Genomic DNA, 26,157 nt, shown 5'->3' with positions numbered 1-26,157 from the left:
TCGGGGGGTTAGGTATCTAGGGGGGTTAGGTATCTCGGGGGGTTAGGTATCCAGGGGGGTTAGGTATCTAGGGGGGTTAGGTATCTAGGGGGGTTAGGTATCTAGGGGGGTTAGGTATCTCGGGGGGTTAGGTATCTAGGGGAGAGGCTTGGTAACTGGGGATGTGTAGGTTTCATGGGGGGGCGGGTTAGGTTTCATGGGGAGGGGCCGGGTAACTGGGGGGGGGGGGGGGGGTTAGGTTTCATGGGGAGGGGCCGGGTAACTGGGGGGGGGGGGTTAGGTTTCACGGGGAGGGGCCAGGTAACTGGGGGGGGGGGGGGGTTAGGTTTCATGGGGAGGGGCTGGGAGGGGCTGGGTAACTGGGGGGGGGGGGGGTTAGGTTTCATGGGGAGGGGCTGGGTAACTGTGGGGGGGGGAGGTTTCATGGGGAGGGCTGGGTAACTGGGGGGGGCGGGTTCGGTTTCATGGGGAGGGGCTGGGTAACTGGGGGGGGGTAGGTTTCATGGGGAGGGGCTGGGTAACTCGGGGTGGGGGGGGGTTAGGTTTCATGGGGAGGGGCTGGTTAACTCGGGGAAGGGGGGTTAGGTTTCATGGGGAGGGGCTGGGTAACTCGGGGTGGGGGGGGGTTAGGTTTCATGGGGAGGGGCTGGGTAACTGGCGGGGGGTTAGGTTTCATGGGGAGGGGCTGGATAACTGGCGGGGGGTTAGGTTTCATGGGGAGGGGCTGGGTAACTCGGGGTGGGGGGGGGTTAGGTTTCATGGGGAGGGGCTGGTTAACTCGGGGAAGGGGGGTTAGGTTTCATGGGGAGGGGCTGGGTAACTCGGGGTGGGGGGGGGTTAGGTTTCATGGGGAGGGGCTGGGTAACTCGGGGTGGGGGGGGGTTAGGTTTCATGGGGAGGGGCTGGGTAACTCGGGGTGGGGGGGGTTAGGTTTCATGGGGAGGGGCTTGGTAACTCGGGGTGGGGGGGGTTAGGTTTCATGGGGAGGGGCTGGGTAACTCGGGGAGGGGGGGGGTTAGGTTTCATGGGGAGGGGCTGGGTCACTCGGGGAGGGGGGGTTAGGTTTCATGGGGAGGGGCTGGGTAACTCGGGGAGGGGGGGTTAGGTTTCATGGGGAGGGGCTGGGTAACTCGGGGAGGGGGGGTTAGGTTTCATGGGGAGGGGCTGGGTAACTCGGGGAGGGGGTTAGGTTTCATGGGGAGGGGCTGGGTAACTGGTCCTTGCCACAAGATTCTCTGTTGCCAAATCAGCACCTCCCCAGAGACCCACTCCCGTACATACACCAAACTTGCCTCTTTTTAAAACTTCAACAGTGCTCCTCGTCGGTACAGCACAGCATCGGGGTGGGGGCCAGTCCCCTGATAACCTCAAGTGCTGCCAGATTCCAGCCTCTGGTTCCAAGTGTCTTACATTTAATCTTACATCTATGTCCCGTTGTGCTTGACCGCCTGAACCACTAGAAACAGCCTGCTTCTATCTAACCTGTCCTAGCCTCTACGTGAATTTTAAACACCCCAATCAAATCTCTCCATTATCTCCTCTGTTCTAACAAAAATAGCCTCAATTTTACTTCCTATTTTTATGACCTCATACCGGGCAGCATCTTAGTCGAGATGTACCCTCTCTATTGTCCCCAAATCCTTCCTATAGTATGGAGCCCATAACCGCACTCAGTACTCTGACTGTAGTCTTACTAAGGTTTTATATAGTTCACCAGCACATCTCAATTTTCATGTCCTTTACCTCTTGCCAAAAAAACCCAAGTATTCCATGAGCTTTTTTTTTTAAGTGTTCTCGGCAACCGGGATGGGGATGGGGGATGGGCGTTGGTGGGGGCAGGGGAAGAGGTAGGGCCAGAGTCGGAGGTGAGAGATAGTAGTTTTGGTGACGTGGGTGCAGAAGCGTCGAGCGGAACATCAAGGGTTTGCATCTGAGTCATAAGGTTGAGCACATTATCTAGTCTAACGCCTCAGTGCAGTACTGAGGGAGTGCTACATTGCCGGAGGTGCCGTTTTTGCACGAGACAGTTAAACCCAGGCTGTGTCTGCCCTCTCGTGCGGACGTAAAAGATCCCACGGCATTATGCGAAGAACAGTAGGGACTTCAGCCAACATTGCCAAAAATAGATTGCCTGCTGACTTATCTGTGTCTTGGCCAATATTTATCCTGCAACCAACACCTGAAAACCGATTATCTGGTCATTAACACATTGCTATTTGTGGCCAGTATCTGTGCAGAAAGTTCGAGCTGAAACCTTATCTCTGTTTCTTTCTCCACAGACGCTGCCTCACTCGCTGAGCTTTTCCAGCATTTTCTGTTTTTATTTCAGATTTCCAGCACGCACGCAGTATTTTGATTTGCAGTTTGTGGGATCTTGCTGTGCGCTGCCATCTTTTTGTTTTAATAAGTGTCAAATAATAATTTTATTTAGTCGATCCAGGATACACTCCAGTTTTTTTTTCTTTTTCTTATGATTTTTTTTGTTGATTTTAGGCCCCCCTTTTATAAGAAGGGGGGGGGTTGTAGGGTGTGCTTAAATACTAAAAACCAAATAAAACGAAACCAGGTATCAAATTAAAATTTTATTTTCCTCGTTCAGGACGCACTCCAGCCCCTGCGGTGCCCACCGGTCGCGGAAAGCCTCGAGCGTACCAGCAGACACCGCGTGCTCCCTCTCCAGGGCCACCCGGGCGCGGAGCATTCCGCGGAAGAGAGGCAGACAGGCCGAGCGACCGCCCCCATGGGCCGCGAGCAACCTGGACCTGTGGATAGCCACCTTGGACAGGCCCAGGAGCAGGCCCGCGAGGACGCGCTGCCATCTTTTCCTACATTACAACAGTGCTTCAGAAGTATTTCATGGGCTGTAAAGGGGGCTTTGGGAGGACGTGAAAGGCGCTATATAAATGCAAGCTGTTTCTTTTTACCATTCCCAGTTGCTTGGTTTAAATTTCCAGCGTTTGGAAAATGCACTTTTTGCAGGTAAATTCACCGACACTGTGCTCCCACAGTTAAGAGCTGCAACGCTTTAATGTTGATTCTCGCAGGGAATCATTAACTCCGACCCTCCTGAGTTATTTAAATCCCAATTGTGTGGGGGGCAATGCTGTTGTGAGGGTGTCTCAGAAGCTGTAAGTTTCAGTATTGTGTTTCTCTGAAAGCTTAAACCGCACTGGAGGAATAGAAAGTGAAAGTGAAACTTATACACAAGCTGAGCTTTTAAAGCAGGCTCCCGAAGGATTGTCCAACCCAGAGAAAAAGCCTCGCCGGTCCATCAGCACCATGGCGTTGTCCTCCAGCTTCAAGGCGGACCTGACCTGCTCCGTGTGCCTGGATCTCTTCGAAGACCCGGTGCTGACCCGTTGCGAGCACACCTTCTGCCGCCGCTGCCTGCTCGAGTTCTGGAACCAGCAGCGGAGGAACATCTGCCCCATCTGCCGCAAGATCTGCCCCTCGGACAACCTGCCGAGGAACCGAGCCCTGGCCGGTGTCATCGACTCCCTGCGGAAAGAGCAGGACGCGCAGGTCTGCCCCCGGCATGAGCAAAAGAGGGTTTTGTTCTGCAGGGATGACCAGGAGCTGATCTGCTGTCAGTGCCGTGACTCGCAGGAGCACTTCAGTCACAAAATCATTGACATGAAAGAAGCCATGGCTGAACACAGGGTGAGGAGAAACCACGGTTTTAATTCATTTCCAAAAAAAAAAAGGGGTCATAAGCATGAGATGGCCACTAATAAATCCAATAAGGAATTCAGGAGAAACTTCTTCAGTAGTTAGAATGTGGAACTTGCTACCACATGGAGTAGTTGAGGCGAATAGCATTGATGCATTTAAGGGGAAGCTAGATAAACACATGAGGGAGAAAGAAATAGAAGGATATGATGATAGAATGAGATGAAGTCGGGCGGGAAGAGGCCAGCATAGACCTGTTGGACCGAATGGCCTGTTTCTGTGCCATAAATTCTGTGCGATTTAATCTATTCTAATTTAACTTAATTTCTATCTCAGAATTGGAGCTAAGACGGTTCAGGGATGAAATCAGGAAGTACGTTTTCTACAAAAACGGTAGTAAAAATCAGGGAACACTCTCCCCTGAAAGGCTTTTGGGGTCAGTTGAAATGATCAAGACTGAGGTTGATAGATTTTTGTTAGGTGAAGGCAGGTAAATGGGGTTAAGGTACAGATCAGCCATAACCTAATTGGATAGCGGGACAGGCTCGAGGGGCTGAATGGCCTCCTCCTGTTCCATTTCGAAGAAGAGCAGGGGGAGTTCTCCCCGGTCTCCTGGGCCAATATTTATCCCTCAACCAACATCACTAAAACTAAATATTTGGGTCATTATCACATTGCTGTTTGTGGGACTCTGCTGTTCCGCTGATACCGGCCACAGTATCTCCACCAAACTGGTTGGTTGTTCTTTGCCTGCGAGCCCAAACAGTGAGAGTTTTTCTGGCTATTCCACTGTGTGGGGCATCGCAGGCGAGCCCGATCTTGTCCACACAGGAGTCACTGGGCAATGCTCAGGAGTGGGAAAATTGGGTGATTTTTTTTTTTATATATATATATATATTCCCCTATCTGTAGTCAGGGAGCCCAGAAGCCCTTTCCCCTGGCCCAGTGGGCACGGAACCTGGAGCCCTTCCAGCCCTGTACGGCTCAGTACCACACTGGGCAGCACCGTTAATAACGAAGCCACTGCGGGGCCCTAGTCCTCATTTGATGTGTGACAGACTACAGACGTCTATCTGTATGTGACTAACTCTGCCTCAGTGTTTATCTGCCCACCTGATTGGTTTTACCCTGTGCATTCAGGAAATTATGCAAATGATGTAAAAAGTCACGGGTCTGATATTTGAGGTATCTGTATAAGGTTCCGCAGTCTGTACCTAGTGATTATTAAATGCAGCCTGCTTCTTGCCACCCTCTGACGGCTCTATCTGCATCTTGTCTAGCTCCTGCCTGTATCCCTCCTGCCTGCCTGTCTCCTGCCTGTATCCCTCCTGTCTGCCTGTTGCCTGCCTCCTGTCTTTTTTGCCCATCTGCTTCCCGTCACCTAGGGTCGCCAACTCTGGTTGGACGTATTCCTGGAGGTTGCTCACATCTTTCATTCCTGGAGTCTCCAGGACAATCCGGCAATGTTGGCAACCTCACCCTGTCTGTCTGTTACTTGGTTCTTGTCTGTCTCTCACTTGTCTCTTGCCTGTCTCCTGCCAGACTGTCTGCCTCCTATCTGCCACCTGTCTGCCTCCTGTCTTGTCCCCTGCCGTTTCCCTATTTCCTGCCTCCCGTCTGCCTTTGGCCTCTCTCCTGCCTGCATCCTGTAACGCACCTCCAGGACAAGTTGGGCAGAGTTAAGATGCAGTGCAAAACTCCCTCTACACTGTCCCATCAACTACTCCCAGGTCAAGTGCAGCGCGTTAGAGGAGAGTAAGTCTATCCTTTCTCTTCCCCGACAGTATTCCTCAGCTGCAGTTTGAGGGAGCACCTCCGACAGGACCAGTGAGACCACGTTTTGCACTTCCCCACAACAGCGGTTCTGTGGTCTCTCTGAGACAGCTCAGGGCAGTTTCCTATTGTGGGCCCAAGGAATTGGAGAGAGAATGCCCAAACTCATTTTATATAGGTAAAAACCAATAGCTGACCCACCCAGTCCCAGAGGGGGACAGGACAGTGTCTGACCCACTGTACCACCCAGTCCCAGAGGGTGACAGGACAGTGTCTGACCCACTGTACCACCCAGTCCCAGAGGGGGACAGGACAGTGTCTGACCCACTGCACCACCCAGTCCCCGAGGGGGACAGGACAGTGTCTGACCCACTGCACCACCCAGTCCCAGAGGGGGACAGGACAGTGTCTGACCCACTGTAGCACCCAGTCCCAGAGGGGGACAGGACAGTGTCTGACCCACTGTAGCACCCAGTCCCAGAGGGTGACAGGACAGTGTCTGACCCACTGTACCACCCAGTCCCAGAGGGGGACAGGACAGTGTCTGACCCACTGTACCACCCAGTCCCCGAGGGGGACAGGACAGTGTCTGACCCACTGCACCACCCAGTCCCAGAGGGGGACAGGACAGTGTCTGACCCACTGTAGCACCCAGTCCCAGAGGGGGACAGGACAGTGTCTGACCCACTGTAGCACCCAGTCCCAGAGGGTGACAGGACAGTGTCTGACCCACTGTACCACCCAGTCCCAGAGGGGGACAGGACAGTGTCTGACCCACTGTACCACCCAGTCCCCGAGGGGGACAGGACAGTGTCTGACCCACTGCACCACCCAGTCCCAGAGGGGGACAGGACAGTGTCTGACCCACTGTACCACCCAGTCCCAGAGGGGGAAAGGACAGTGTCTGACCGAAATCTTGTCATCAGTTGCTTTGAGCCATCACGTGCAATGATACCAGAAGATAAAACAAGCTCTTTCTCTGTTTAGGCAGAAATAGAAAATACCCTGCGGTCTCTTCAGGACAGAAGAACGAAGTGCGACGGACTGAAAACAAAATCTGAGAAATACTTGACAAGGTTACAGGTAACAGGATGTGATGCAGTGAGAGCTCCAACAGAGGGAGCCCTCACCCTGGGGATTCTGCAGTTACTGAAGTGCACTAAATGACCCAACTCCGAGAATTGGCTTGTCGAATAAAACTGATAAGGAGACACTGGGTTGGCCCAGTGCCATCAAGCAAAAAACAAACAAAGGTGCCCACTTTTTAGAGGGGCACAACGAATAAGGAAGTAAACTTTGAAATAAAGGGAACTTATAAATCGAAAGCAAAATACTGCAGACGCTGGAAATCTGAAATAAAAACAGAAACTGCTGGGAATACGCGGCAGGTCAGGCAGCATCTGTGGAGAGAGCAACAAAGTTAATGTTTCAGAGTTAACGACTACCCAATTCTGATGAAGGGTCTTCGACCTGAAGTGTTAACTCTGTTTCCTTCTCCGCAGATGCTGCCTGATTTGCTGGGCGTTTCCAGCATTTTCAGCTTCTGTTAAAGGAAACTTATAAAATTAAACAATAATATTACACCCAGTGTCAACCATGCCCTCCAGTCCCCATCAGTCGCGGAAGGCCTCAAGAGCACCGGCAGACACCACGTGCTGCTTCTCCATGGCCACCCGGGCGCAGACAAGGCCACGGAAGAGAGGCAGCCAGCCAGAGCGACTCCCTCTCCCGCTTCCCCCCCGTCCCCTCCCCGCGGCGGGCCGCGTACAGCCTGGACCTGTAGATGGCCACCTCGGACAGGTGCAGGAGCAGAACGACGAGGAGGTCCTCTGATTTCCCCGCCCCCCCCCCCCCCTCCCTCTCCACACCGTGCGGACAAAGACCAGGAGCGTGGGACAAGTGGAGTCGGAGGTTTGAGGAGCAGCCCCTTTAAATAGTGAAAACGGGCTTCAAATCCAATGAGCTGAATGCGAATTAAACACTTCACAACATTTAAATCAACCATTCTTCAGAAATCACCTGGAAACAGTAATGTTAGCTGGAAAGTGTTTAATAATCTTGAAGGGTGATCGCACTAAAATCAGCTTTAATTATTCATTTTGTTCTTCTCTCAATGCTTTTCTCCCTCCTTTCACTGAAGGCACTCACTCTTGTCGGGTTCCCATCCCATAAATTTTATTCACCCTCTGGCATCTCACATAATTGGCCCTGATTCTTTCCTGAGCTTCGGTAGGATATTTGGCTGTGGGGGGCATCGCAGCCAATCCTCACTCACACACGTACACACTTTCCAGCAGAGGCCACTGGATGGCGATCAGACACAGGAAAACAGGCTGATTTCACCCCTTTCTGAGGCCGGGGCCTGTTGTGGCGGCTCTACCACTGTCAGAGGATCAGTACTGAGGGAGCGCTGCAGTGTCGGAGGGTCAGTACTGAGGGAGAGCTGCACTGTCGGAGGGTCAGTACTGAGGGAGCGCTGCACTGTCGGAGGGTCAGTACTGAGGGAGCGCTGCAGTGTCGGAGGGTCAGTACTGAGGGAGCGCTGCACTGTCTGAGGGTCAGTACTGAGGGAGCGCTGCAGTGTCTGAGGGTCAGTACTGAGGGAGAGCTGCACTGTCGGAGGGTCAGTACTGAGGGAGCGCTGCACTGTCAGAGGATCAGTACTGAGGGAGCGCTGCAGTGTCGGAGGGTCAGTACTGAGGGAGAGCTGCACTGTCGGAGGGTCAGTACTGAGGGAGCGCTGCACTGTCGGAGGGTCAGTACTGAGGGAGCGCTCCACTGTCGGAGGGTCAGTACTGAGGGAGCGCTGCACTGTCTGAGGGTCAGTACTGAGGGAGCGCTGCAGTGTCTGAGGGTCAGTACTGAGGGAGAGCTGCACTGTCTGAGGGTCAGTACTGAGGGAGAGCTGCACTGTCTGAGGGTCAGTACTGAGGGAGAGCTGCACTGTCGGAGGGTCAGTACTGAGGGAGCGCTGCACTGTCGGAGGGTCAGTACTGAGGGAGCGCTGCAGTGTCGGAGGGTCAGTACTGAGGGAGAGCTGCACTGTCGGAGGGTCAGTACTGAGGGAGCGCTGGACTGTCGGAGGGTCAGTACTGAGGGAGCGCTGCAGTGTCGGAGGGTCAGTACTGAGGGAGCGCTGCACTGTCGGAGGGTCAGTACTGAGGGAGCGCTGCAGTGTCGGAGGGTCAGTCCTGAGGGAGCGCTGCACTGTCGGAGGGTCAGTACTGAGGGAGCGCTGCACTGTCGGAGGGTCAGTACTGAGGGAGCGCTGCACTGTCGGAGGGTCAGTACTGAGGGAGCGCTGCAGTGTCGGAGGGTCAGTACTGAGGGAGCGCTGCACTGTCGGAGGGTCAGTACTGAGGGAGCGCTGCACTGTCGGAGGGTCAGTACTGAGGGAGCGCTGCACTGTCGGAGGGTCAGTACTGAGGGAAGGCTGCACTGTCGGAGGGTCAGTACTGAGGGAGCGCTGCACTGTCGGAGGGTCAGTACTGAGGGAGCGTTGCACTGTCGGAGGGTCAGTACTGAGGGAGCGCTGCACTGTCGGAGGGTCAGTACTGAGGGAGCGCTGCATTGTCGGAGGGTCAGTACCGAGGGAGCGCTGCACTGTCGGAGGGTCAGTACTGAGGGAGCGCTGCATTGTCGGAGGGTCAGTACCGAGGGAGCGCTGCACTGTCGGAGGGTCAGTACTGAGGGAGCGCTGCACTGTCGGAGGGTCAGTACTGAGGGAGCGCTGCACTGTCGGAGGGTCAGTACTGAGGGAGCGCTGCACTGTCGGAGGGTCAGTACAGAGGGAGCGCTGCACTGTCGGAGGGTCAGTACTGAGGGAGCGCTGCAGTGTCGGAGGGTCAGTACTGAGGGAGCGCTGCACTGTCGGAGGGTCAGTACTGAGGGAGCGCTGCACTGTCTGAGGGTCAGTACTGAGGGAGCGCTGCAGTGTCGGAGGGTCAGTACTGAGGGAGCGCTGCACTGTCGGAGGGTCAGTGCTGAGGGAGCGCTGCAGTGTCGGAGGGTCAGTACTGAGGGAGCGCTGCACTGTCTGAGGGTCAGTACTGAGGGAGCGCTGCAGTGTCGGAGGGTCAGTACTGAGGGAGCGCTGCACTGTCGGAGGGTCAGTACTGAGGGAGCGCTCCACTGTCGGAGGGTCAGTACTGAGGGAGCGCTGCACTGTCGGAGGGTCAGTACTGAGGGAGCGCTGCAGTGTCGGAGGGTCAGTACTGAGGGAGCGCTGCACTGTCGGAGGGTCAGTACTGAGGGAGCGCTGCAGTGTCGGAGGGTCAGTACTGAGGGAGCGCTGCACTGTCAGAGGGTCAGTACTGAGGGAGCGCTGCACTGTCGGAGGGTCAGTACTGAGGGAGCGCTGCACTGTCGGAGGGTCAGTACTGAGGGAGCGCTGCAGTGTCGGAGGGTCAGTACTGAGGGAGCGCTGCACTGTCGGAGGGTCAGTACTGAGGGAGCGCTGCAGTGTCGGAGGGTCAGTACTGAGGGAGCGCTGCACTGTCGGAGGGTCAGTACTGAGGGAGCGCTGCACTGTCGGAGGGTCAGTACTGAGGGAGCGCTGCAATGTCGGAGTGTCAGTACTGAGGGAGCGCTGCACTGCCGGAGGGTCAGTACTGAGGGAGCGCTGCACTCTCGGAGGGTCAGTACTGAGGGAGCGCTGTACTGTTCGAGGGTCAGTATTGAGGGAGCGCTGCACTGTTGGAGGGTCAGTACTGAGGGAGCGCTGCAGTGTCGGAGGTACCGTCGTTCAGATGAGACGTTAAACCGAGGCCCCGTCTACGTAAAAGATCCCATGTCACTATCTCGAAGAAGAGCAGGGGATTCTCCCCGGTGTCCTGGGCAAAACACATCCCTCAACCAACATCGCTAAAACAGGTCATCTGGTCATTTATCGCATTGCTGTTTGTGGGATCTTGCTGTGCGCAAATTGCCTGCTGCGTTTCCCTACATTACGATAGTGACTACACTTCAAAAGAGCTTCATTGGCTGTAAAGCGCTTTGGGAGGTCGTGAGAGGCACTGTTTAAATGCAAGTTCCTTCTTTCTTACCCTAAAACCAGCCGATCAGCTAATTCAACACAACTCGGGGATGGAATATGGGGTGTTGCTGGCCCGTATGGCTGAGTTTTGAAAACAAGGATGGAGGGTTTTAAACTCATAGGGAGCCAGTGGAAATCGGCAAGGACTGGGGTGATGAGTGAGACTAATGTAGTGTGGGACTCGATACGGGTGAAGGTGCACTCATGTGTTGGAGTTGGCGTCGGCTGGTGCTCACGTAGTGGGCATGAGTGTGCTGGAGAAGTCCAGACTGCAGTGAACGAGGGATTCTGCATTGGCGGAGGGTGAGGTAGGGATGGAGACGGGTGATTTTTTTTTTATGGAAGTGGAGCCTTGCCGATGGACAGGGCGTGGGTTTGAAGCTCAGCTCAGGATCGAGCAGGACACAGAGGGTGGGCACTGTCAGGGGCGAGCAGTCTGAGTGCAGTGGGGGGCGGGGTGGAATTGAGGACCACTGTGCGACATTTGTCGAGGGCCCTAAACAGCGTTCCTTTGGTCTCACTAATGTTAAGAGGGAGAAGCTGCTGGTTCATCCACAATGACATTGGTTAGGCAGTCAGATAGTACAGCGATGAGCATGGAGTTGAGGGGTGCATGAGGGAGGGTGAAAGTGTAACAACAGTATGTGAGGGGCAAGTGCATGAGGGGCAGAGAATAACTTGGGGTATATGAGAGAGCAAGAGAATATATAGGGGAAAGAGAGAATAGTGCAAGGTACACAAGAAGCTGAGAATAATATGGGGTACATGAAGGGGCGGAGAGAATGATACGGGGTACATGAGGAGCGGAGAGAATAATAAGGGGTACATGAGGAGCGGAGAGAATAATAAGGGGTACATGAGGTGCGGAGAGAATAATAAGGGGTACATGAGGTGCGGAGAGAATAATAAGGGGTACATGAGGTGCGGAGAGAATAATAAGGGGTACATGAGGTGCGGAGAGAATAATAAGGGGTACATGAGGAGCAGAGAGAATAATAAGGGGTACATGAGGTGCGGAGAGAATAATAAGGGGTACATGAGGGGCGGAGAGAATAATAAGGGGTACATGAGGTGCGGAGAGAATAATAAGGGGTACATGAGGAGCAGAGAGAATAATAAGGGGTACATGAGGTGCGGAGAGAATAATAAGGGGTACATGAGGGGCGGAGAGAATAATAAGGGGTACATGAGGTGCGGAGAGAATAATAAGGGGTACATGAGGAGCAGAGAGAATAATAAGGGGTACATGAGGTGCGGAGAGAATAATAAGGGGTACATGAGGAGCAGAGAGAATGATACGGGGTATATGAGGTGCGGAGAGAATAATAAGGGGTACATGAGGAGCAGAGAGAATAATAAGGGGTACATGAGGTGCGGAGAGAATAATAAGGGGTACATGAGGAGCAGAGAGAATAATAAGGGGTACATGAGGTGCGGAGAGAATAATAAGGGGTACATGAGGAGCAGAGAGAATGATACGGGGTATATGAGGTGCGGAGAGAATAATAAGGGGTATATGAGGTGCGGAGAGAATAATATGGGGTACATGAGGGGCGGAGAGAATAATAAGGGGTACATGAGGTGCGGAGAGAATAATAAGGGGTATATGAGGAGCGGAGAGAATAATACGGGGTACATGAGGTGCGGAGAGAATAATACGGGGTATATGAGGAGCAGAGAGAATAATAAGGGGTACATGAGGAGCGGAGAGAATAATAAGGGGTATATGAGGAGCGGAGAGAATAATAAGGGGTACATGAGGAGCAGAGAGAATAATACGGGGTACATGAGGAGCGGAGAGAATAATAAGGGGTATATGAGGAGCGGAGAGAATAATACGGGGTACATGAGGTGCGGAGAGAATAATACGGGGTATATGAGGAGCAGAGAGAATAATACGGGGTACATGAGGAGCGGAGAGAATAATAAGGGGTATATGAGGAGCGGAGAGAATAATACGGGGTACATGAGGTGCGGAGAGAATAATAAGGGGTACATGAGGTGCGGAGAGAATAATACGGGGTACATGAGGTGCGGAGAGAATAATACGGGGTATATGAGGTGCGGAGAGAATATTAAGGGGTACATGAGGTGCGGAGAGAATAATAAGGGGTACATGAGGTGCGGAGAGAATAATACGGGGTACATGAGGTGCGGAGAGAATAATACGGGGTATATGAGGTGCGGAGAGAATAATAAGGGGTACATGAGGAGCAGAGAGAATAATAAGGGGTACATGAGGTGCGGAGAGAATAATAAGGGGTACATGAGGAGCAGAGAGAATGATACGGGGTATATGAGGTGCGGAGAGAATAATAAGGGGTACATGAGGGGCGGAGAGAATAATAAGGGGTACATGAGGGGCGGAGAGAATAATATGGGGTACAGTTCTGGTCACCCTATTATAGAAAGGATATTATTAAACTAGAAAGAGTGCAGAAAAGATTTACTAGGATGCTACCGGGACTTGATGGTTTGACTTATAGGGAGAGGTTGGATAGGCTGAGACTTTTTTCCCTGGAGAGTAGGAGGTTTAGGGGTGATCTTATAGAAGTCTATAAAATAATGAGGGGCATAGATAAGGTAGATAGTCAAAATCTTTTCCCAAAGGTAGGGGAGTCTATAACGAGGGGGCATAGATTTCAGGTGAGAGGGGAGAGATACAAAAGGGTCCAGAGGGGCAATTCTTTCACTCAAAGGGTGGTGAGTGTCTGGAACGAGCTGCCAGAGGCAGTAGTAGAGGCGGGTACAATTTTGTCTTTTAAAAAGCATTTGGACAGTTACATGAGTAAGATGGGTATAGAGGGATATGGGCCAAGTGCAGGCAATTGGGACTAGCTTAGTGGTATAAACTGGGCGACATGGACATGTTGGGCCGAAGGGCCTGTTTCCATGTTGTAAACTTCTACGATTCTATGATTCTATGATTCTACATGGCGGGGGGCGGAGAGAATAATATGGGGCACACGGGGGGGATGGAGAGAATAATATGGGGCACATGGGGGGGATGGAGAGAATAATATGGGGTACATGGGGGGTGGAGAGAATAATATGGGGTACACGAGGGGCGGAGAGAATAATACGGTGTACATGGGGGACGGAGAGAATAATACGGTGTACATGGGGGACGGAGAGAATAATACGGTGTACATGGGGGACGGAGAGAATAATACGGTGTACATGGGGGACGGAGAGAATAATACGGTGTACATGGGGGACGGAGAGAATAATACGGTGTACATGGGGGGGGTGGAGAGAATAATACGGTGTACATGGGGGGGGTGGAGAGAATAATACGGTGTACATGGGGGACGGAGAGAATAATACGGTGTACATGGGGGACGGAGAGAATAATACGGTGTACATGGGGGACGGAGAGAATAATACGGTGTACATGGGGGACGGAGAGAATAATACGGTGTACATGGGGGACGGAGAGAATAATACGGTGTACATGGGGGGGGGGTGGAGAGAATAATATGGGGTACATAGGGGATTGAAAGGATGACATGAGGGGGGTAATTTTAACTTTGGGCGAGAATGTAAAATGGGCGATATTGAATTGGTTTTAATATCAGTTTAATATTGAATTGGTTTTAATGGAAGTGAAAATCAGCTGTTGTGGGTAACGGGCGGCTCGTTCCATATTGTCCGCTCTACACTCTCGCCCAAAGTTAAAATTACCATTGAGTTATATGAGGGGCCAAGAATAACATGGGGCACCTGAGGGAGACTAGAAATTAATATAGGACACGCGGATGGAGGATAAAGGCAGTCTAGTGAATTCCTGACGATTGTCCAGCTGTTGGTAATGCGAGTCGGGCCGCTTTGTCTAATCCAGGAATGGGCACGACAGACGGAGTCTCAGATCAAGAACTCGTTCCGAAAGCTCCACGTTTACCTGAACGACGAGGAGAGCTGCCTGATACAGCAGGTCAGGCAGGAGGAGCGAGAGTCCAGCCGCAAGCTGCAGAACATGACTGAGGAGCTGTACCAGGAGCTGAGTGCCCTGCGGAATAACATTCAAGAAATCGAGAGGCAGATGAAGGATAATGTTCTGAATCTGAAGGTACGGTCGGCCTGGCGTTAACCAGGGAACTCCACAATAGCCGGGCTCCTTCAGTCTCCAAATTGCGTTCACAGTGTACACTTATACACCCTGCCTCAGCTCATCTGCTGCTGAAACCCTCATCCATGCCTTTATTATCTCTAGACTTGACTATTCCAATGCTCTCCTGGCCGGCCTCCCACCTACCACCCTCCATAAACTTGAGCTCATCCAAAACTCTGCTGCCCGTATCCTAACTCGCACCAAGTCCCGTTCACCCATCACCCCCTGTGCTCGCTGACCTACATTGGCTCCTGGTCCGGGAACGCCTCGATTTTAAAATTCCCATCCTTGTTTTCAAATCTCTCCATGGCCTCACCTCCTCCCTATCTCTGGAACCTCCTCCAGCCCTACAATGCTCCGAGATCTCTGCGCTCCTCCAATTCTTGCCTCTTGCGCATCCCAGATTTCCATCGTTCCACCAGTGGCGGCCAAGCCTTCAGCTGTCTAGGCCCTAAGCTCTGGAATTGCCTCCCTAAACCTCTCCGCCTCTCTCCTCCTTTAAGACGCTCCTTAAAACCTACCTCTTTGACCAAGCTTTGTCCTAGTACGTCCTTAGGTGGCTCGTTGTAAAATTTAGTTTGATAATCACTCCTCTGAAGCGCCTTGGGACGTTTTACTACATTAAAGGCGCTATATAAATGAAGTTATTGTACACACGAGGATGTCCAAGCTTCTTGTCTTTGTGAGCCTTGTAGATGTGCACCCTGCAGCCCAGGGATCCACTGCAGTGGGAGATTAAGAGATAATCGTAGAACTACCGGTATGATTAAAGAAAAGAATTAATACAGGGAGGAGGGCAAAAAAGGCAAGGGAATCAATTAGGAGCCAAGATAGCTCGGGATTAGGGGGAAAGAATTTCTGTTGAGTTGTCCCGATCTGCTGCCATAACTTGGAAATATATCGCCGTTCCTTCATCGTCGCTGGGTCAAAATCCTGGAACTCCCTCCCTAACAGCACTGTGGGAGAACCTTCACCACACGGACTGCAGCGGTTCAAGAAGGCGGCTCACCACCACCTTCTCAAGGGCAATTAGGGATGGGCAATAAATGCCGGCCTCGCCAGCGACGCCCACATCCCATGAACGAATAAAAAAAAAAGCTGGACATTTGGCGGAATTCCTGAGAAATGGGACAAGTGGCCGTCTCTAGCTCTTTACGCTATTTCCCTGGAGGGACGGGTTCTGCCAAAGTTACAGCAGTAGATCGGGAGAAACCCTCCCCCCTCCCACCCCCATGAAAATTGCAGGCTTGGCATTACAAACAAATATCTATTTTTAAAAAAAAAAATATGCACGGAGTGACGAAGGAAGCAGATGGGGCAGGAAATGGAGACGTGACAACCAAACATCAAGGAATTGCAGATGTCCTTAATGACTTCCTTGCAGCAGTGTTTCCAAATGAATCTGAGGATTGCCCTCCCCACACAGGGTTAGATTTTAAGTGCAAGAGGAACAAAAGATATTGAAATTACCCACAAAGTACTGACGGGGGGCCAGCGGACACTAGATGGGAGCAAGGTACCCGCCCTGTCAGACGTCATAATGGGGTGTTAAAGGAGGTAACAAATGGAATTGGTCAATTTTGAGAAAACAAGGGGGTTGTGCCAAGGGACCAAATAATGTGGAACCAATTTATAAAACCTGCCAAATCGTAGATCTCTGAGTTTGACATCAGTGGCTGGGTAAAATAATAGAAAGCATCTTGAGAGAGAGAACAGCGAGACTGGAAAGAGTAATGTAAAATGGTTAGCAAGCACTCTAAATGGATTTATTGGTGGCCGGTTTTACTTGACCAATCTACTAGAGCTCTTTGAGGATATAAATGAGTTAGTTAGCAAGGGAACTTAGTAGGTTTAATCCAACTAGACCTTAGCAAAACCTTACAAGGTAGAAAGGAATGTTTTTGAAGTGGGTAACTGGTTGAGTGTCGGAGGGTAGTTAATGAGGTAGCAGTATCTAGAATCATAGAATCATAGAAGTTTACAACATGGAAACAGGCCCTTCGGCCCAACATGTCCATGTCGCCCAGTTTATACCACTAAGCTAGTCCCAATTGCCTGCACTTGGCCCATATCCCTCTATACCCATCTTACCCATGTAACTGTCCAAATGCTTTTTAAAAGACAAAATTGTACCCGCCTCTACTACTGCCTCTGGCAGCTCGTTCCAGACACTCACCACCCTTTGAGTGAAAAAATTGCCCCTCTGGACCCTTTTGTATCTCTCCCCTCTCACCTGAAATCTATGCCCCCTCGTTATAGACTCCCATACCTTTGGGAAAAGATTTTGACTATCTACCTTATCTATGCCCCTCATTATTTTATAGACTTATATAAGATCACCCCTAAACCTCCTACTCTCCAGGGAAAAAAGTCTCAGTCTATCCAACCTCTCCCAATAAGTCAAACCATCAAGTCCCGGTAGCATCCTAGTAAATCTTTTCTGCACTCTTTCTAGTTTAATAATATCCATTCTATAATAGGGTGACCAGAACTGTACACAGTATTCCAAGTGTGGCCTTACTAATGTCTTGTACAACTTCAACAAGACATCCCAACTCCTGTATTCAATGTTCTGACCAATGAAACCAAGCATGCTGAATGCCTTCTTCACCACCCTATCCACCTGTGACTCCACTTTCAAGGAGCTATGAACCTGTACTCCTAGATCTCTTTGTTCTATAACTCTCCCCAACGCCCTACCATTAACGGAGTAGGTCCTGGCCCGATTCGATCTATGTGGAAAGAGGTGACTTGCGGTGTGCGTCTCAGGGATTCTGAGACTGTTGTTGTTTTGATGCATGTTTTGGAGGAAAGGGATAGTTTTTACAAAGCTCTCCAAGTTTGCCGGTGATATCATATTGGGAAGGGTTGTGAATAGTACGGAACAGTTGTAGAGGGATTGGGACAGGTTGGGAGGTTGGTCCAGAAAGTGGGAGATGTTGTTCAGTGTACAAAATTACAAACTCACAAAACTGGGAAAGGAGGACAAAATAAATGGGAACATTCTACAGGAAATGACATAGGAGGGGTGTTCTGCGGGGGGGAGGGGTTTAGTAGAAAACACTCCCTTTTCACCAACGTGCAGCGGATAAGACGATAAACTGAGGCCCCGTCCGCGCCCTCGGGTGGACGTAAAAGATCCCACAGCATCATTTCGAAGCAAAGTTCTCATCACTAAAACAGATTATCTGCTCATTATCACCTTCCTGTTTTGTGGGGTCTTGCTGTGCACAAATTGGCTACCCCATTTCCTACGCCCGGCAGGAATGGGGCGAGTTCGGGGGAGGAGCCCGTTTTACACCTCCAGTGGAGCGTAAAGTCGGGCGAGGTGTAAAGCAGGTGTCCGACCCAAACCCACCCCATTCCCACTGGACGGGTTAGGTTAAAATCAGGGCTGGAGGGTGGGATTGGGGATTTACCTCTAACCTGTTAAGTATTCAAATTGCCTGTATTTAGTACATTACATGTGGAAAATTGCCCAGGTATGTCCTGTCCACAAAAAGCAGGACAAATCCAATCCGGCCAATTACCGCCCCATCAGTCTACTCTCAATCATCAGCAAAGTGATGGAAGGTGTCGTCGACAGTGCTATCAAGCGGCACTTACTCACCAATAACCTGCTCACCGACGCTCAGTTTGGGTTCCGCCAGGACCACTTGGCTCCAGACCTCATGACAGCCTTGGTCCAAACATGCACAAAAGAGCTGAATTCCAGAGGTGAGGTGAGAGTGACTGCCCTTGACATCAAGGCAGCATTTGACCGAGTGTGGCACCAAGGAGCCCTAGTAAAATTGAAGTCAATGGGAATCAGGGGAAAAACTCTTCAGTGGCTGGAGTCATACCTAGCATAAAGGAAGATGGTAGTGGTTGTTGGAGGCCAATCACCTCAGCCCCTGGGTATTGCTGCAGGAGTTCCTCAGGGCAGTGTCCTAGGCCCAACCACCTTCAGCTGCTTCATCAATGACCTTCCCTCCATCATAAGGTCAGAAATGGGGATGTTCGCTGATGATTGCCCAGTGTTCAGTTCCATTCACAACCCCTTAGATAATGAAGCAGTCCGTGCCTGCATGCAGCAAGACCTGGACAACATCCAGGCTTGGGCTGATAAGCAGCAAGTAACATTCGCGCCAGATAAGTGCCAGGCAATGACTATCTCCAACAAGAGAGAGTCTAACCACCTCCCCTTGACATTCAATGGCATTACCATCACTGAATTCCCCACCATCAACATCCTGGGGGTCAACATTGACCAGAAACTTAAGTGGAGCGGCCACATAAATACTGTGGCTACAAGGGCAGGTCAGAGGCTGGGTATTCTGCAGCGAGTGACTCACCTCCTGACTCCCCAAAGCCTTTCCACCATCTACAAGGCACAAGTCAGGAGTGTGATGGAATATTCTCCACTTGCCTGGATGAGTGCAGCTCCAACAACACTCAAGAAGCTCGACACCATCCAGGACAAAGCAGCCCATTTGATTGGCACCCCATCCACCACCCTAAACATTCACTCCCTTCACCACCGGCGCACCGTGGCTGCAGTGTGTACCATCCACAGGATGCACTGCAGCAACTCGCCAAGGCTTCTTCGACAGCACCTCCCAAACCCGCGACCTCTACCACCTAGAAGGACAAGAGCAGCAGGCACATGGGAACAGCACCACCTGCACGTTCCCCTCCAAGTCACACACCATCCCGACTTGGAAATATATCGCCGTTCCTTCATCATCGCTGGGTCAAAATCCTGGAACTCCCTTCCTAACAGCACTGTGGGAGAACCTTCACCACACGGACTGCAGCGGTTCAAGAAGGCGGCTCACCACCACCTTCTCAAGGGCAATTAGGGATGGGCAATAAATGCCGGCCTCGCCAGCGACGCCCACATCCCATGAACGAATAAAGAAAAAACATCAACCCTGTACAACTTTTAAATTTGTCCCTTAAAAGACCAGTCTGCTTTGTGTCTCAGTGATCCTGTCCAACTAACTGAGGACTTTTGCTTCTATTTTTCAGGGTCTAAAGGACATACAAGTAAGGTAAGTACGCCATTGTGTGTGGCCCGATATCTCTCCCCAATACTACATTGAGAAACCCAGATACAGGGAGATGCCGACAGTGTGGGTTGGACAGAGTAGGTGAGAAGACAAGGTGAACACAGCTTAACATCTGGGGTGATCTCAAACCATCACCGTGGGTCACCTCCACACACTCTACTCCCTCGTCTCCAGGCCACTGTCTCAGGTACAACTAGACTGTTCACAGCCTCATCATCTTGCTTGACCCTCACTTCAGTTTCAGGCCCTGTATCCTCTCCATCATCAACATCACCCAACTCCACCCCAACTTCAGCCCCCTCACTGCCGAGACCCTAGTACCTGTTTCCCATCACCTCCAGACTTGACTACTCCAATGGTCTCATGGCCAGCTGTTCTTCCACCCTCCGTACACTAACTCCGCTGCAATCCTAGTCCTGCAGTAAACCCCAATTGTAACCATCTCCCCGCCCTCCCCCCCCCGCACCCGTTGAGGGTTAAAATCGGAGCGCAGCGTCCTACGCACTGGATCCGCGTTGCACGTGTATCCCACTTTAACAGGCCCACTTTGGGCAGTGTGCAGGGCCCTCACTCCATTCCTGCTGCCCTTGTCCTTCTAGGTGGTGGAGGTCACGGGTTTGGGAGGTGCTGTCGAAGAAGCCTTGGCGAGTTGCCGCAGTGCATCCTGTGGATGGTACACACTGCAGCCGGTGGTGGAGGGAGTGGGTGTTTAATAAGAGAAACAAGACAAGACAAGAGGAGCACCGACCTCTAGGAGTAAGGGTAAAACAGAGACAGGAGCGCATGTGACAGACGGGGTCGAAGGTTAGAGGTGAGGGAAGGTTCACCTATCAGACGACAGGCTGCTTCGCGTCGAAGAATGTGAGACAGGTGTGAGTCCGGCCTCTCGAGATACAGAAGCAGGGAATGTTTCACCGGACTGCAGCCGAAGAAATAATGCTACACCAACAGGTCCAGAAGATCGACAGACTTTTGTTGAGTGAGGGTATGAAGGGATATGGAGCAATGGCGGGTAAATGGAGTTAAAATACAGATCAGCCACGATCTAATTGAATGGCGGAACAGACTCGAGGGGCTGAATGGCCTCCTATGTTCCTAGAATAGTGGCATTGCACTTAATCCGTCCTATTGACAACTTGTCTTGCAGATTGGCCCGAACTCTGCCCACCCCAGTACTGATAATGCACAAAGTACCGTTTGGGAAGTTTTCTGGACCCATGGAGTACAGGGTGTGGAAAAGGCTCAGAAAGCTCCTGGATACAGGTGGGTAATGCTTCGTGCGGCAGAGGGCTCACAGTCCCACTTCCTTTAGGGGTGACAATTGCTGGTCAGATTGTGAGTCGGCTGTGGCTCAGTGGGTAGCACTCCTGCCTCTAATAGCTATAAGGTCATGGGTTCAAATCCCACTCCTTAAGCACAAAATCCAGGCTGACATTCAAGTGCTGTACTGAGGAAGAGGTGCTGTCTTTCAGAGTGAGATGTTAAACCAAGGCCCTGTCTGCCCTCTGAGGTGGGTGTAAAAGATCCCATGGAACTATTTTGCAGGAGAGTTCTCCCCGGTGTCCGGGAGCTAATATTTATCCCTCAACCAACATCACCAAAAACAGATTATCTGGTCATTTTCACATTGCTGTTTGTGGGATCTTGCTGTGCTCAAATTAGCTGCCGCGTTTTCTACGTTACAACAGTGACTACAGTTCAAAAGTACTTAATTGGCTGTAAAGCGCTTTGGGACGCCCTGAGGTCATGAAAAGTGCTGTAGAAATGCAAGTCTTTCTTTTCTTTTGACTGTTCCCAACAGACTGGTTTTGCTTAATGACCAGAGGCTGTTCTTCGCAAACAGGTAGGGTTTGTTGTATTGAAGCAAGGCGGAGCTGATCAGGATAAAATATCCCGTTGTATAGTTACAGCAGGGCTCTGGCACTGGCCGGGAACACAGCTGAGGAAATGTGATATAAGGGCTCCACCCAGAGCCTCAGTGCATAAATACACTGCCCGGCGTGTCCCTGGTCCATTAAGGGTTGTTATGATCAGGAATGCACTGCCTGAAAGGGCGGTGGAAGCAGACTCGGTAGTAACTTCTAAAAGGGAATTGGATAAATACTTGAAAAGGATGAAAATGGCCGGGTTATGGGGGAAGAGCAGGGGACTGGGATAATATTGGATAGCTCTTGCAAAGAGCCAGCTCTGGCACGATGGGCCGAATGGCCTCCTTCTGGGCTGTAGGATTCTATGAAAGACCAGGAAAGTCCCATGTTCTGTGCTCAGTTAAACTGTTTTGAGCCGAGGCAGCATTACAGGCACTAAGATCCCCCTGAGCTTTGATAAAGGGAAAAATCAACTAGAGTTATCACACCCCTGTCAGCTGTGGCTCAGTGGGTAGCACTCTCATCTCTTATTAGTCAGAAGGTTATGGGTTCAAGTCCCGCTCCAGAGACTTGATGTATGTAATCTCGGCTGGCGCTCCCAGTGTAGTGCTGAGGGAGCACTGCAGTGTTGGATGGATGCGGCTTTAAACAGAGGCCCTGTCTGCCCATCTCAGGTGGACGTAAAAGATCCCAAGGCCACTGTTTTGCAGGGGCGTTCTCCCCGGTGTGCTGGGCCAATATTTATCCCTCAACCAACATCACTTAAAAGCAGATTATCTGGTCATTTATCTCATTGCTGTTTGTGGGATCTTGCTGTGTGCAAATTGGCTGCTGCGGTTACCTACATTAAAAGTGACTACACTTCAAAAAAAAAGTATTTAATTGGCTGTAATGCGCTTTGGGACGTCCTGAGGTGGTGAAAGGCGCTATAAAGTACTTTCTTTCAAATCACTTGAGTCCCATTGGGAAATGCCTGTCTCTGGATGTTGGATGGTGGGCAAGATTGGGATTGGGTGTGATGCCTTCACAGCTGATAAGCCAACTGACGGTGCTTGTGGATTTATTCTTAATTGAACCAGTGACCTCCAGAAAGGAAGGCCAAAACTTACAACACTTAAAAAAAAAAGAAACAGTTTCAAAATAGGGTTTAAAAAAACTCCTTCTAAGAAAACTGCACTTTCACAGTCTGGGATCAGACCCAATACCAGGACACTCTCGCAGAGTGGGGTTCACTCTCTCAGAGAGGGGTTCAGTCTCTCAGAGTGGGGTTCAGTCTCTCAGAGTGGGGTTCACTCTGACAGGCTGGGGTTCACTCTCGCCCTCTGAGGTTCACTCTGACAGGCCGGGGTTCACTCTCACAGGATGGGGTTCACTCTCACACACCGGGGTTCACTCTCACAGAGTGGGGTCCACTCTCACAGACCGGGGGTCACTCACACAGGCCGGGGTTCACTCTCGCCTCCTGGGATTCACCCTCGCCCCCTGGGGTTCACTCTCACACACTGGGGTTCACTCTCACAGGCCGGGGTTCACTCTCACAGGCCGGGGTTCACTCTCACAGACCAGGGGGTAACTCTCACACACCTGGGTTCACTCTCGCAGACCGGGGTTCACTCTCACAGACTGGGGGGGGGGTAACTCTCACAGCGTGGATATCTACCAGAATAATTGGACTCAAGTTTTGCAGAGACACTTGTCCCAAATTAATTTCGATAAAGGTAATTTGAAATGTTTGAAACCTCCTGCTGCTTGTTTTCAAATCCCTCGCTCCTCTCTGTAACCTCCTCCAGCCCTACAATCCCCCGAGATCTCTGCGCTCCTCCAATTCTGGCCTCTTGCGCATCCCTGATTTTCATCACTCCACCATTGGCCGTGCCTTCAGCTGCCTGGGCCCTAAGCTCTGGAATTCCCTCCCTAAACCTCTCCACCTCTCTCTCCTCCTTTAAGACGCTCCTTAAAACCTACCTCTCTGACCAAGCTTGTGGTCACCTGTCCTAATATCTCCTTATGTGGCTCAGTGTCAAATTTTTGTCTGATAATCGCTCCTGCGATGCGCCCTGGGGGTTTTTTATTACGTTAAAGGTGCTATATAAATGCACGTTGTTGTTGTTGTTGTTGTTGTCATCGTCAGATGGGCTTTCAGCATTTAGGAAGGGATTTGAGTGGATTAACCTCTCCAGGACTTAACTGGCTTTTCCGTCTCTTTAACAGTCCCGGCCGCCGTGACCTTGGACCCTGAGACCGCCCACCCCAACCTGATCATCTCGGCCGACCGCACCTCGCTGCGGCTGGCCGACACGCACCAGGCCCAGGACGTGTGCAGCAAGATCAGCCTGGAGCCGTGCGTCCTGGCCTCCGAGGGCTACTCGAGCGGCACTCACTACTGGGAGGTGGAAGTGAGCGGCGACCGGTGGGCGCTGGGGGTCAGCAGCCGGTCGGCGGTCAGGAACGGCCGGGTCAGCCTGACGCCGCAGAACGGGAACTGGCCTCTGACTTTCCGCAACGGGACCTACGAATGCTTCTACCCGCTGCACTCCCAGCCGGCCACGGGGAAGCCAGAGCGAATCGGGGTCTTCCTCAACCTGGAGAGAGGGTACCTGTCGTTCTATGACGCCGCCGACATGTCCCACATCTTCACCGTGCCCAGCAAAAGCTCCGAGCAGCTCTACCCTTGCTTCGTCCCCCCCACCTCGGGGAAAACCATGTCCCTCTCCCACTCGCTGTGATCAGCAGCGGATTGTAGCAGTTTGCACCCGTTCCCCCGCCTCCCCAGCTCCCCGTCAGCCCCGGGGGAGTGGCGAAGGTGGAGGTCGGGGGGGGGGTGGGGGGTGCCAGTGGAGGGCAAGTCAGACGGTTCTCGGCTTTAACGGTGACAGCACTGTTGTAAGACGTCACAGGGTGTCACAGTGGTTAATACCCCCGGGGTCAGTTACAGGTCAACTACTGTTGGCCCAGAGCTTTGCAGATGGGAAGTGCTCGTAAATTTTGGCACCAGAATGGAATGACGAGTTCCTCTTCCTGACCCGTAACGTAGACTCTCAAAACTTCTCTAACTAACTCTCTCTACCAGTTTATCTATCTAATCCGTGTCCATATGTTTATCTATATATTTATCTATCTATTTACTTTTCTATTGATCTATTTATTTCTGGCTAACAGTCTGTTTCTATCTGACTATCTATCTCTATCTATCTGTCTATCTACATCTGTTTATTAATCTGTATCCGTTCCTCTGTCTATTTATCTATCAGTACCTGTCTCTATCTTTCTATCTATATCTGGAACTTGTATTTCCACTGTAATTATCTACCTGCATCCATCCATCTATCTGTTTCTGTCTCCGTATCTTTCTAGCTATAATAAATTTTAAAGTCTTGCACACGGCAGGCACCATTACATACTTCCTGTGTCACATTTTTTTTCTAACTTCCTCTTTGAATCTAAATATTGGGAAGCCATTGTCTTCGGTCCCTGTCCGTTTCCTAGCAACGACTTCATCCCTCTCCGTGGCCACTGCCTGAAGCTGAACCAGACTTTGGCGTCCTATTTGACCCTGAAATGAGCTTCCCATATCTGCCCCGTCACCAAGACTGCCTACTCCCATCTCCATAACATCGCCCGTCTCCGCCCCTGCCTCATCTCCCTCTGTTGCTGAAACCCTCATCCTTTGTTACCTCTAGACTGGACTATCCCAATGCTCCCCCATCTTCCACCCTCCGTAAACTTGAGCTCATCCAAAACTCTGCTGGCCGTATCCTAACTCAGACCAAGTCCCATTCCCCCATCAACCCTGTGCTCGCTGACCGACATTGGCTTCCAGTCCGGGAACGCCTCAATTTTAAAATTCTCATTCTTGTCTTCAAAGCCCACCCCCCCACCTCCCTATCTCTGTAACCTCCTCCAGCCCTACAACCCTCCGAGATCTCTGCGCTCCTCCAATTCTTGCCTCTTGCGCATCCCCGATTTTAATCGCTCCACCATTGGCGGTCGTGCCTTCAGCTGCCTCGGCCCTAAGCTCTGGAATTCCCTCCCTAAGCCTCTCTACCTCTCCTCCTTTAAAACCTACTTCTTTGACCAGCCTTTTGGTCCTAATATCTCCTTGTGTGGCTCGGTGTCAAATTTTGTTTGATAATCGCTCCTGTGAGGCGCCTTGGGGAGTTTTACTACGTTAAAGGCGGAATATAAATGCAAGTTTTTGTTGTTTTATTGATTATCTTAAACTGCGCCCTCTCGTTTCTGTCTCGTGTTCTGCCCTTCAACTGCAGAATCATTTTGTGAGTCCCTTCCCCCCCCACTCCACCCTCCCCCATCCCTCTCCTTCCCTCCCACCCCTCCTCCCTCACCACCCCCTTGTTACCTTGCTGCTGCTCATTTTAACTGTTACACCCCATGGATTAGCACTGAGCACGGTACAGAAATCATTGGGAAAAGTTTGCATAAAGTTTAACTTATAATTGAGAATTGTACAACTAAATTAATATTAAATAAAGATGGAACCCATCAAAGTTTAGCTCTAGGGCTTTTATTTAAATGGCTTTTATTTAAGGTGTCAACTCTGGCTCAGCCTCTGAGTTAGAAAGTCATGAGTTCAAGTCCCACTCCAGAGACAAAATCTACATTGAGACTTCGGTGCAGTACTGCGGGAGTGCT

General features: G+C 51.3%; 1 protein-coding gene across 1 annotated transcript; it reads left to right on the top strand.

The window, feature by feature from the left end:
* The first annotated feature begins 3,207 nt into the window (after positions 1–3,207).
* LOC137305197 (E3 ubiquitin-protein ligase TRIM39-like) lies at positions 3,208–25,998 on the top strand. Its single transcript, XM_067974019.1, has 6 exons — positions 3,208–3,660; positions 6,430–6,525; positions 14,319–14,546; positions 19,599–19,621; positions 20,787–20,902; positions 23,719–25,998. Exons 1-6 carry the CDS (start codon positions 3,280–3,282, stop codon positions 24,231–24,233), a joined length of 1,359 nt encoding a protein of 452 aa, XP_067830120.1. The 5' UTR covers positions 3,208–3,279; the 3' UTR covers positions 24,234–25,998.
* Positions 25,999–26,157: the final 159 nt, after the last annotated feature.

The sequence above is a fragment of the Heptranchias perlo genome, chromosome 39 (assembly GCF_035084215.1).
Source record: "Heptranchias perlo isolate sHepPer1 chromosome 39, sHepPer1.hap1, whole genome shotgun sequence".
Classification (NCBI taxonomy): domain Eukaryota; kingdom Metazoa; phylum Chordata; class Chondrichthyes; order Hexanchiformes; family Hexanchidae; genus Heptranchias; species Heptranchias perlo.
This window is presented reverse-complemented; position numbering and strand designations above follow the sequence as displayed.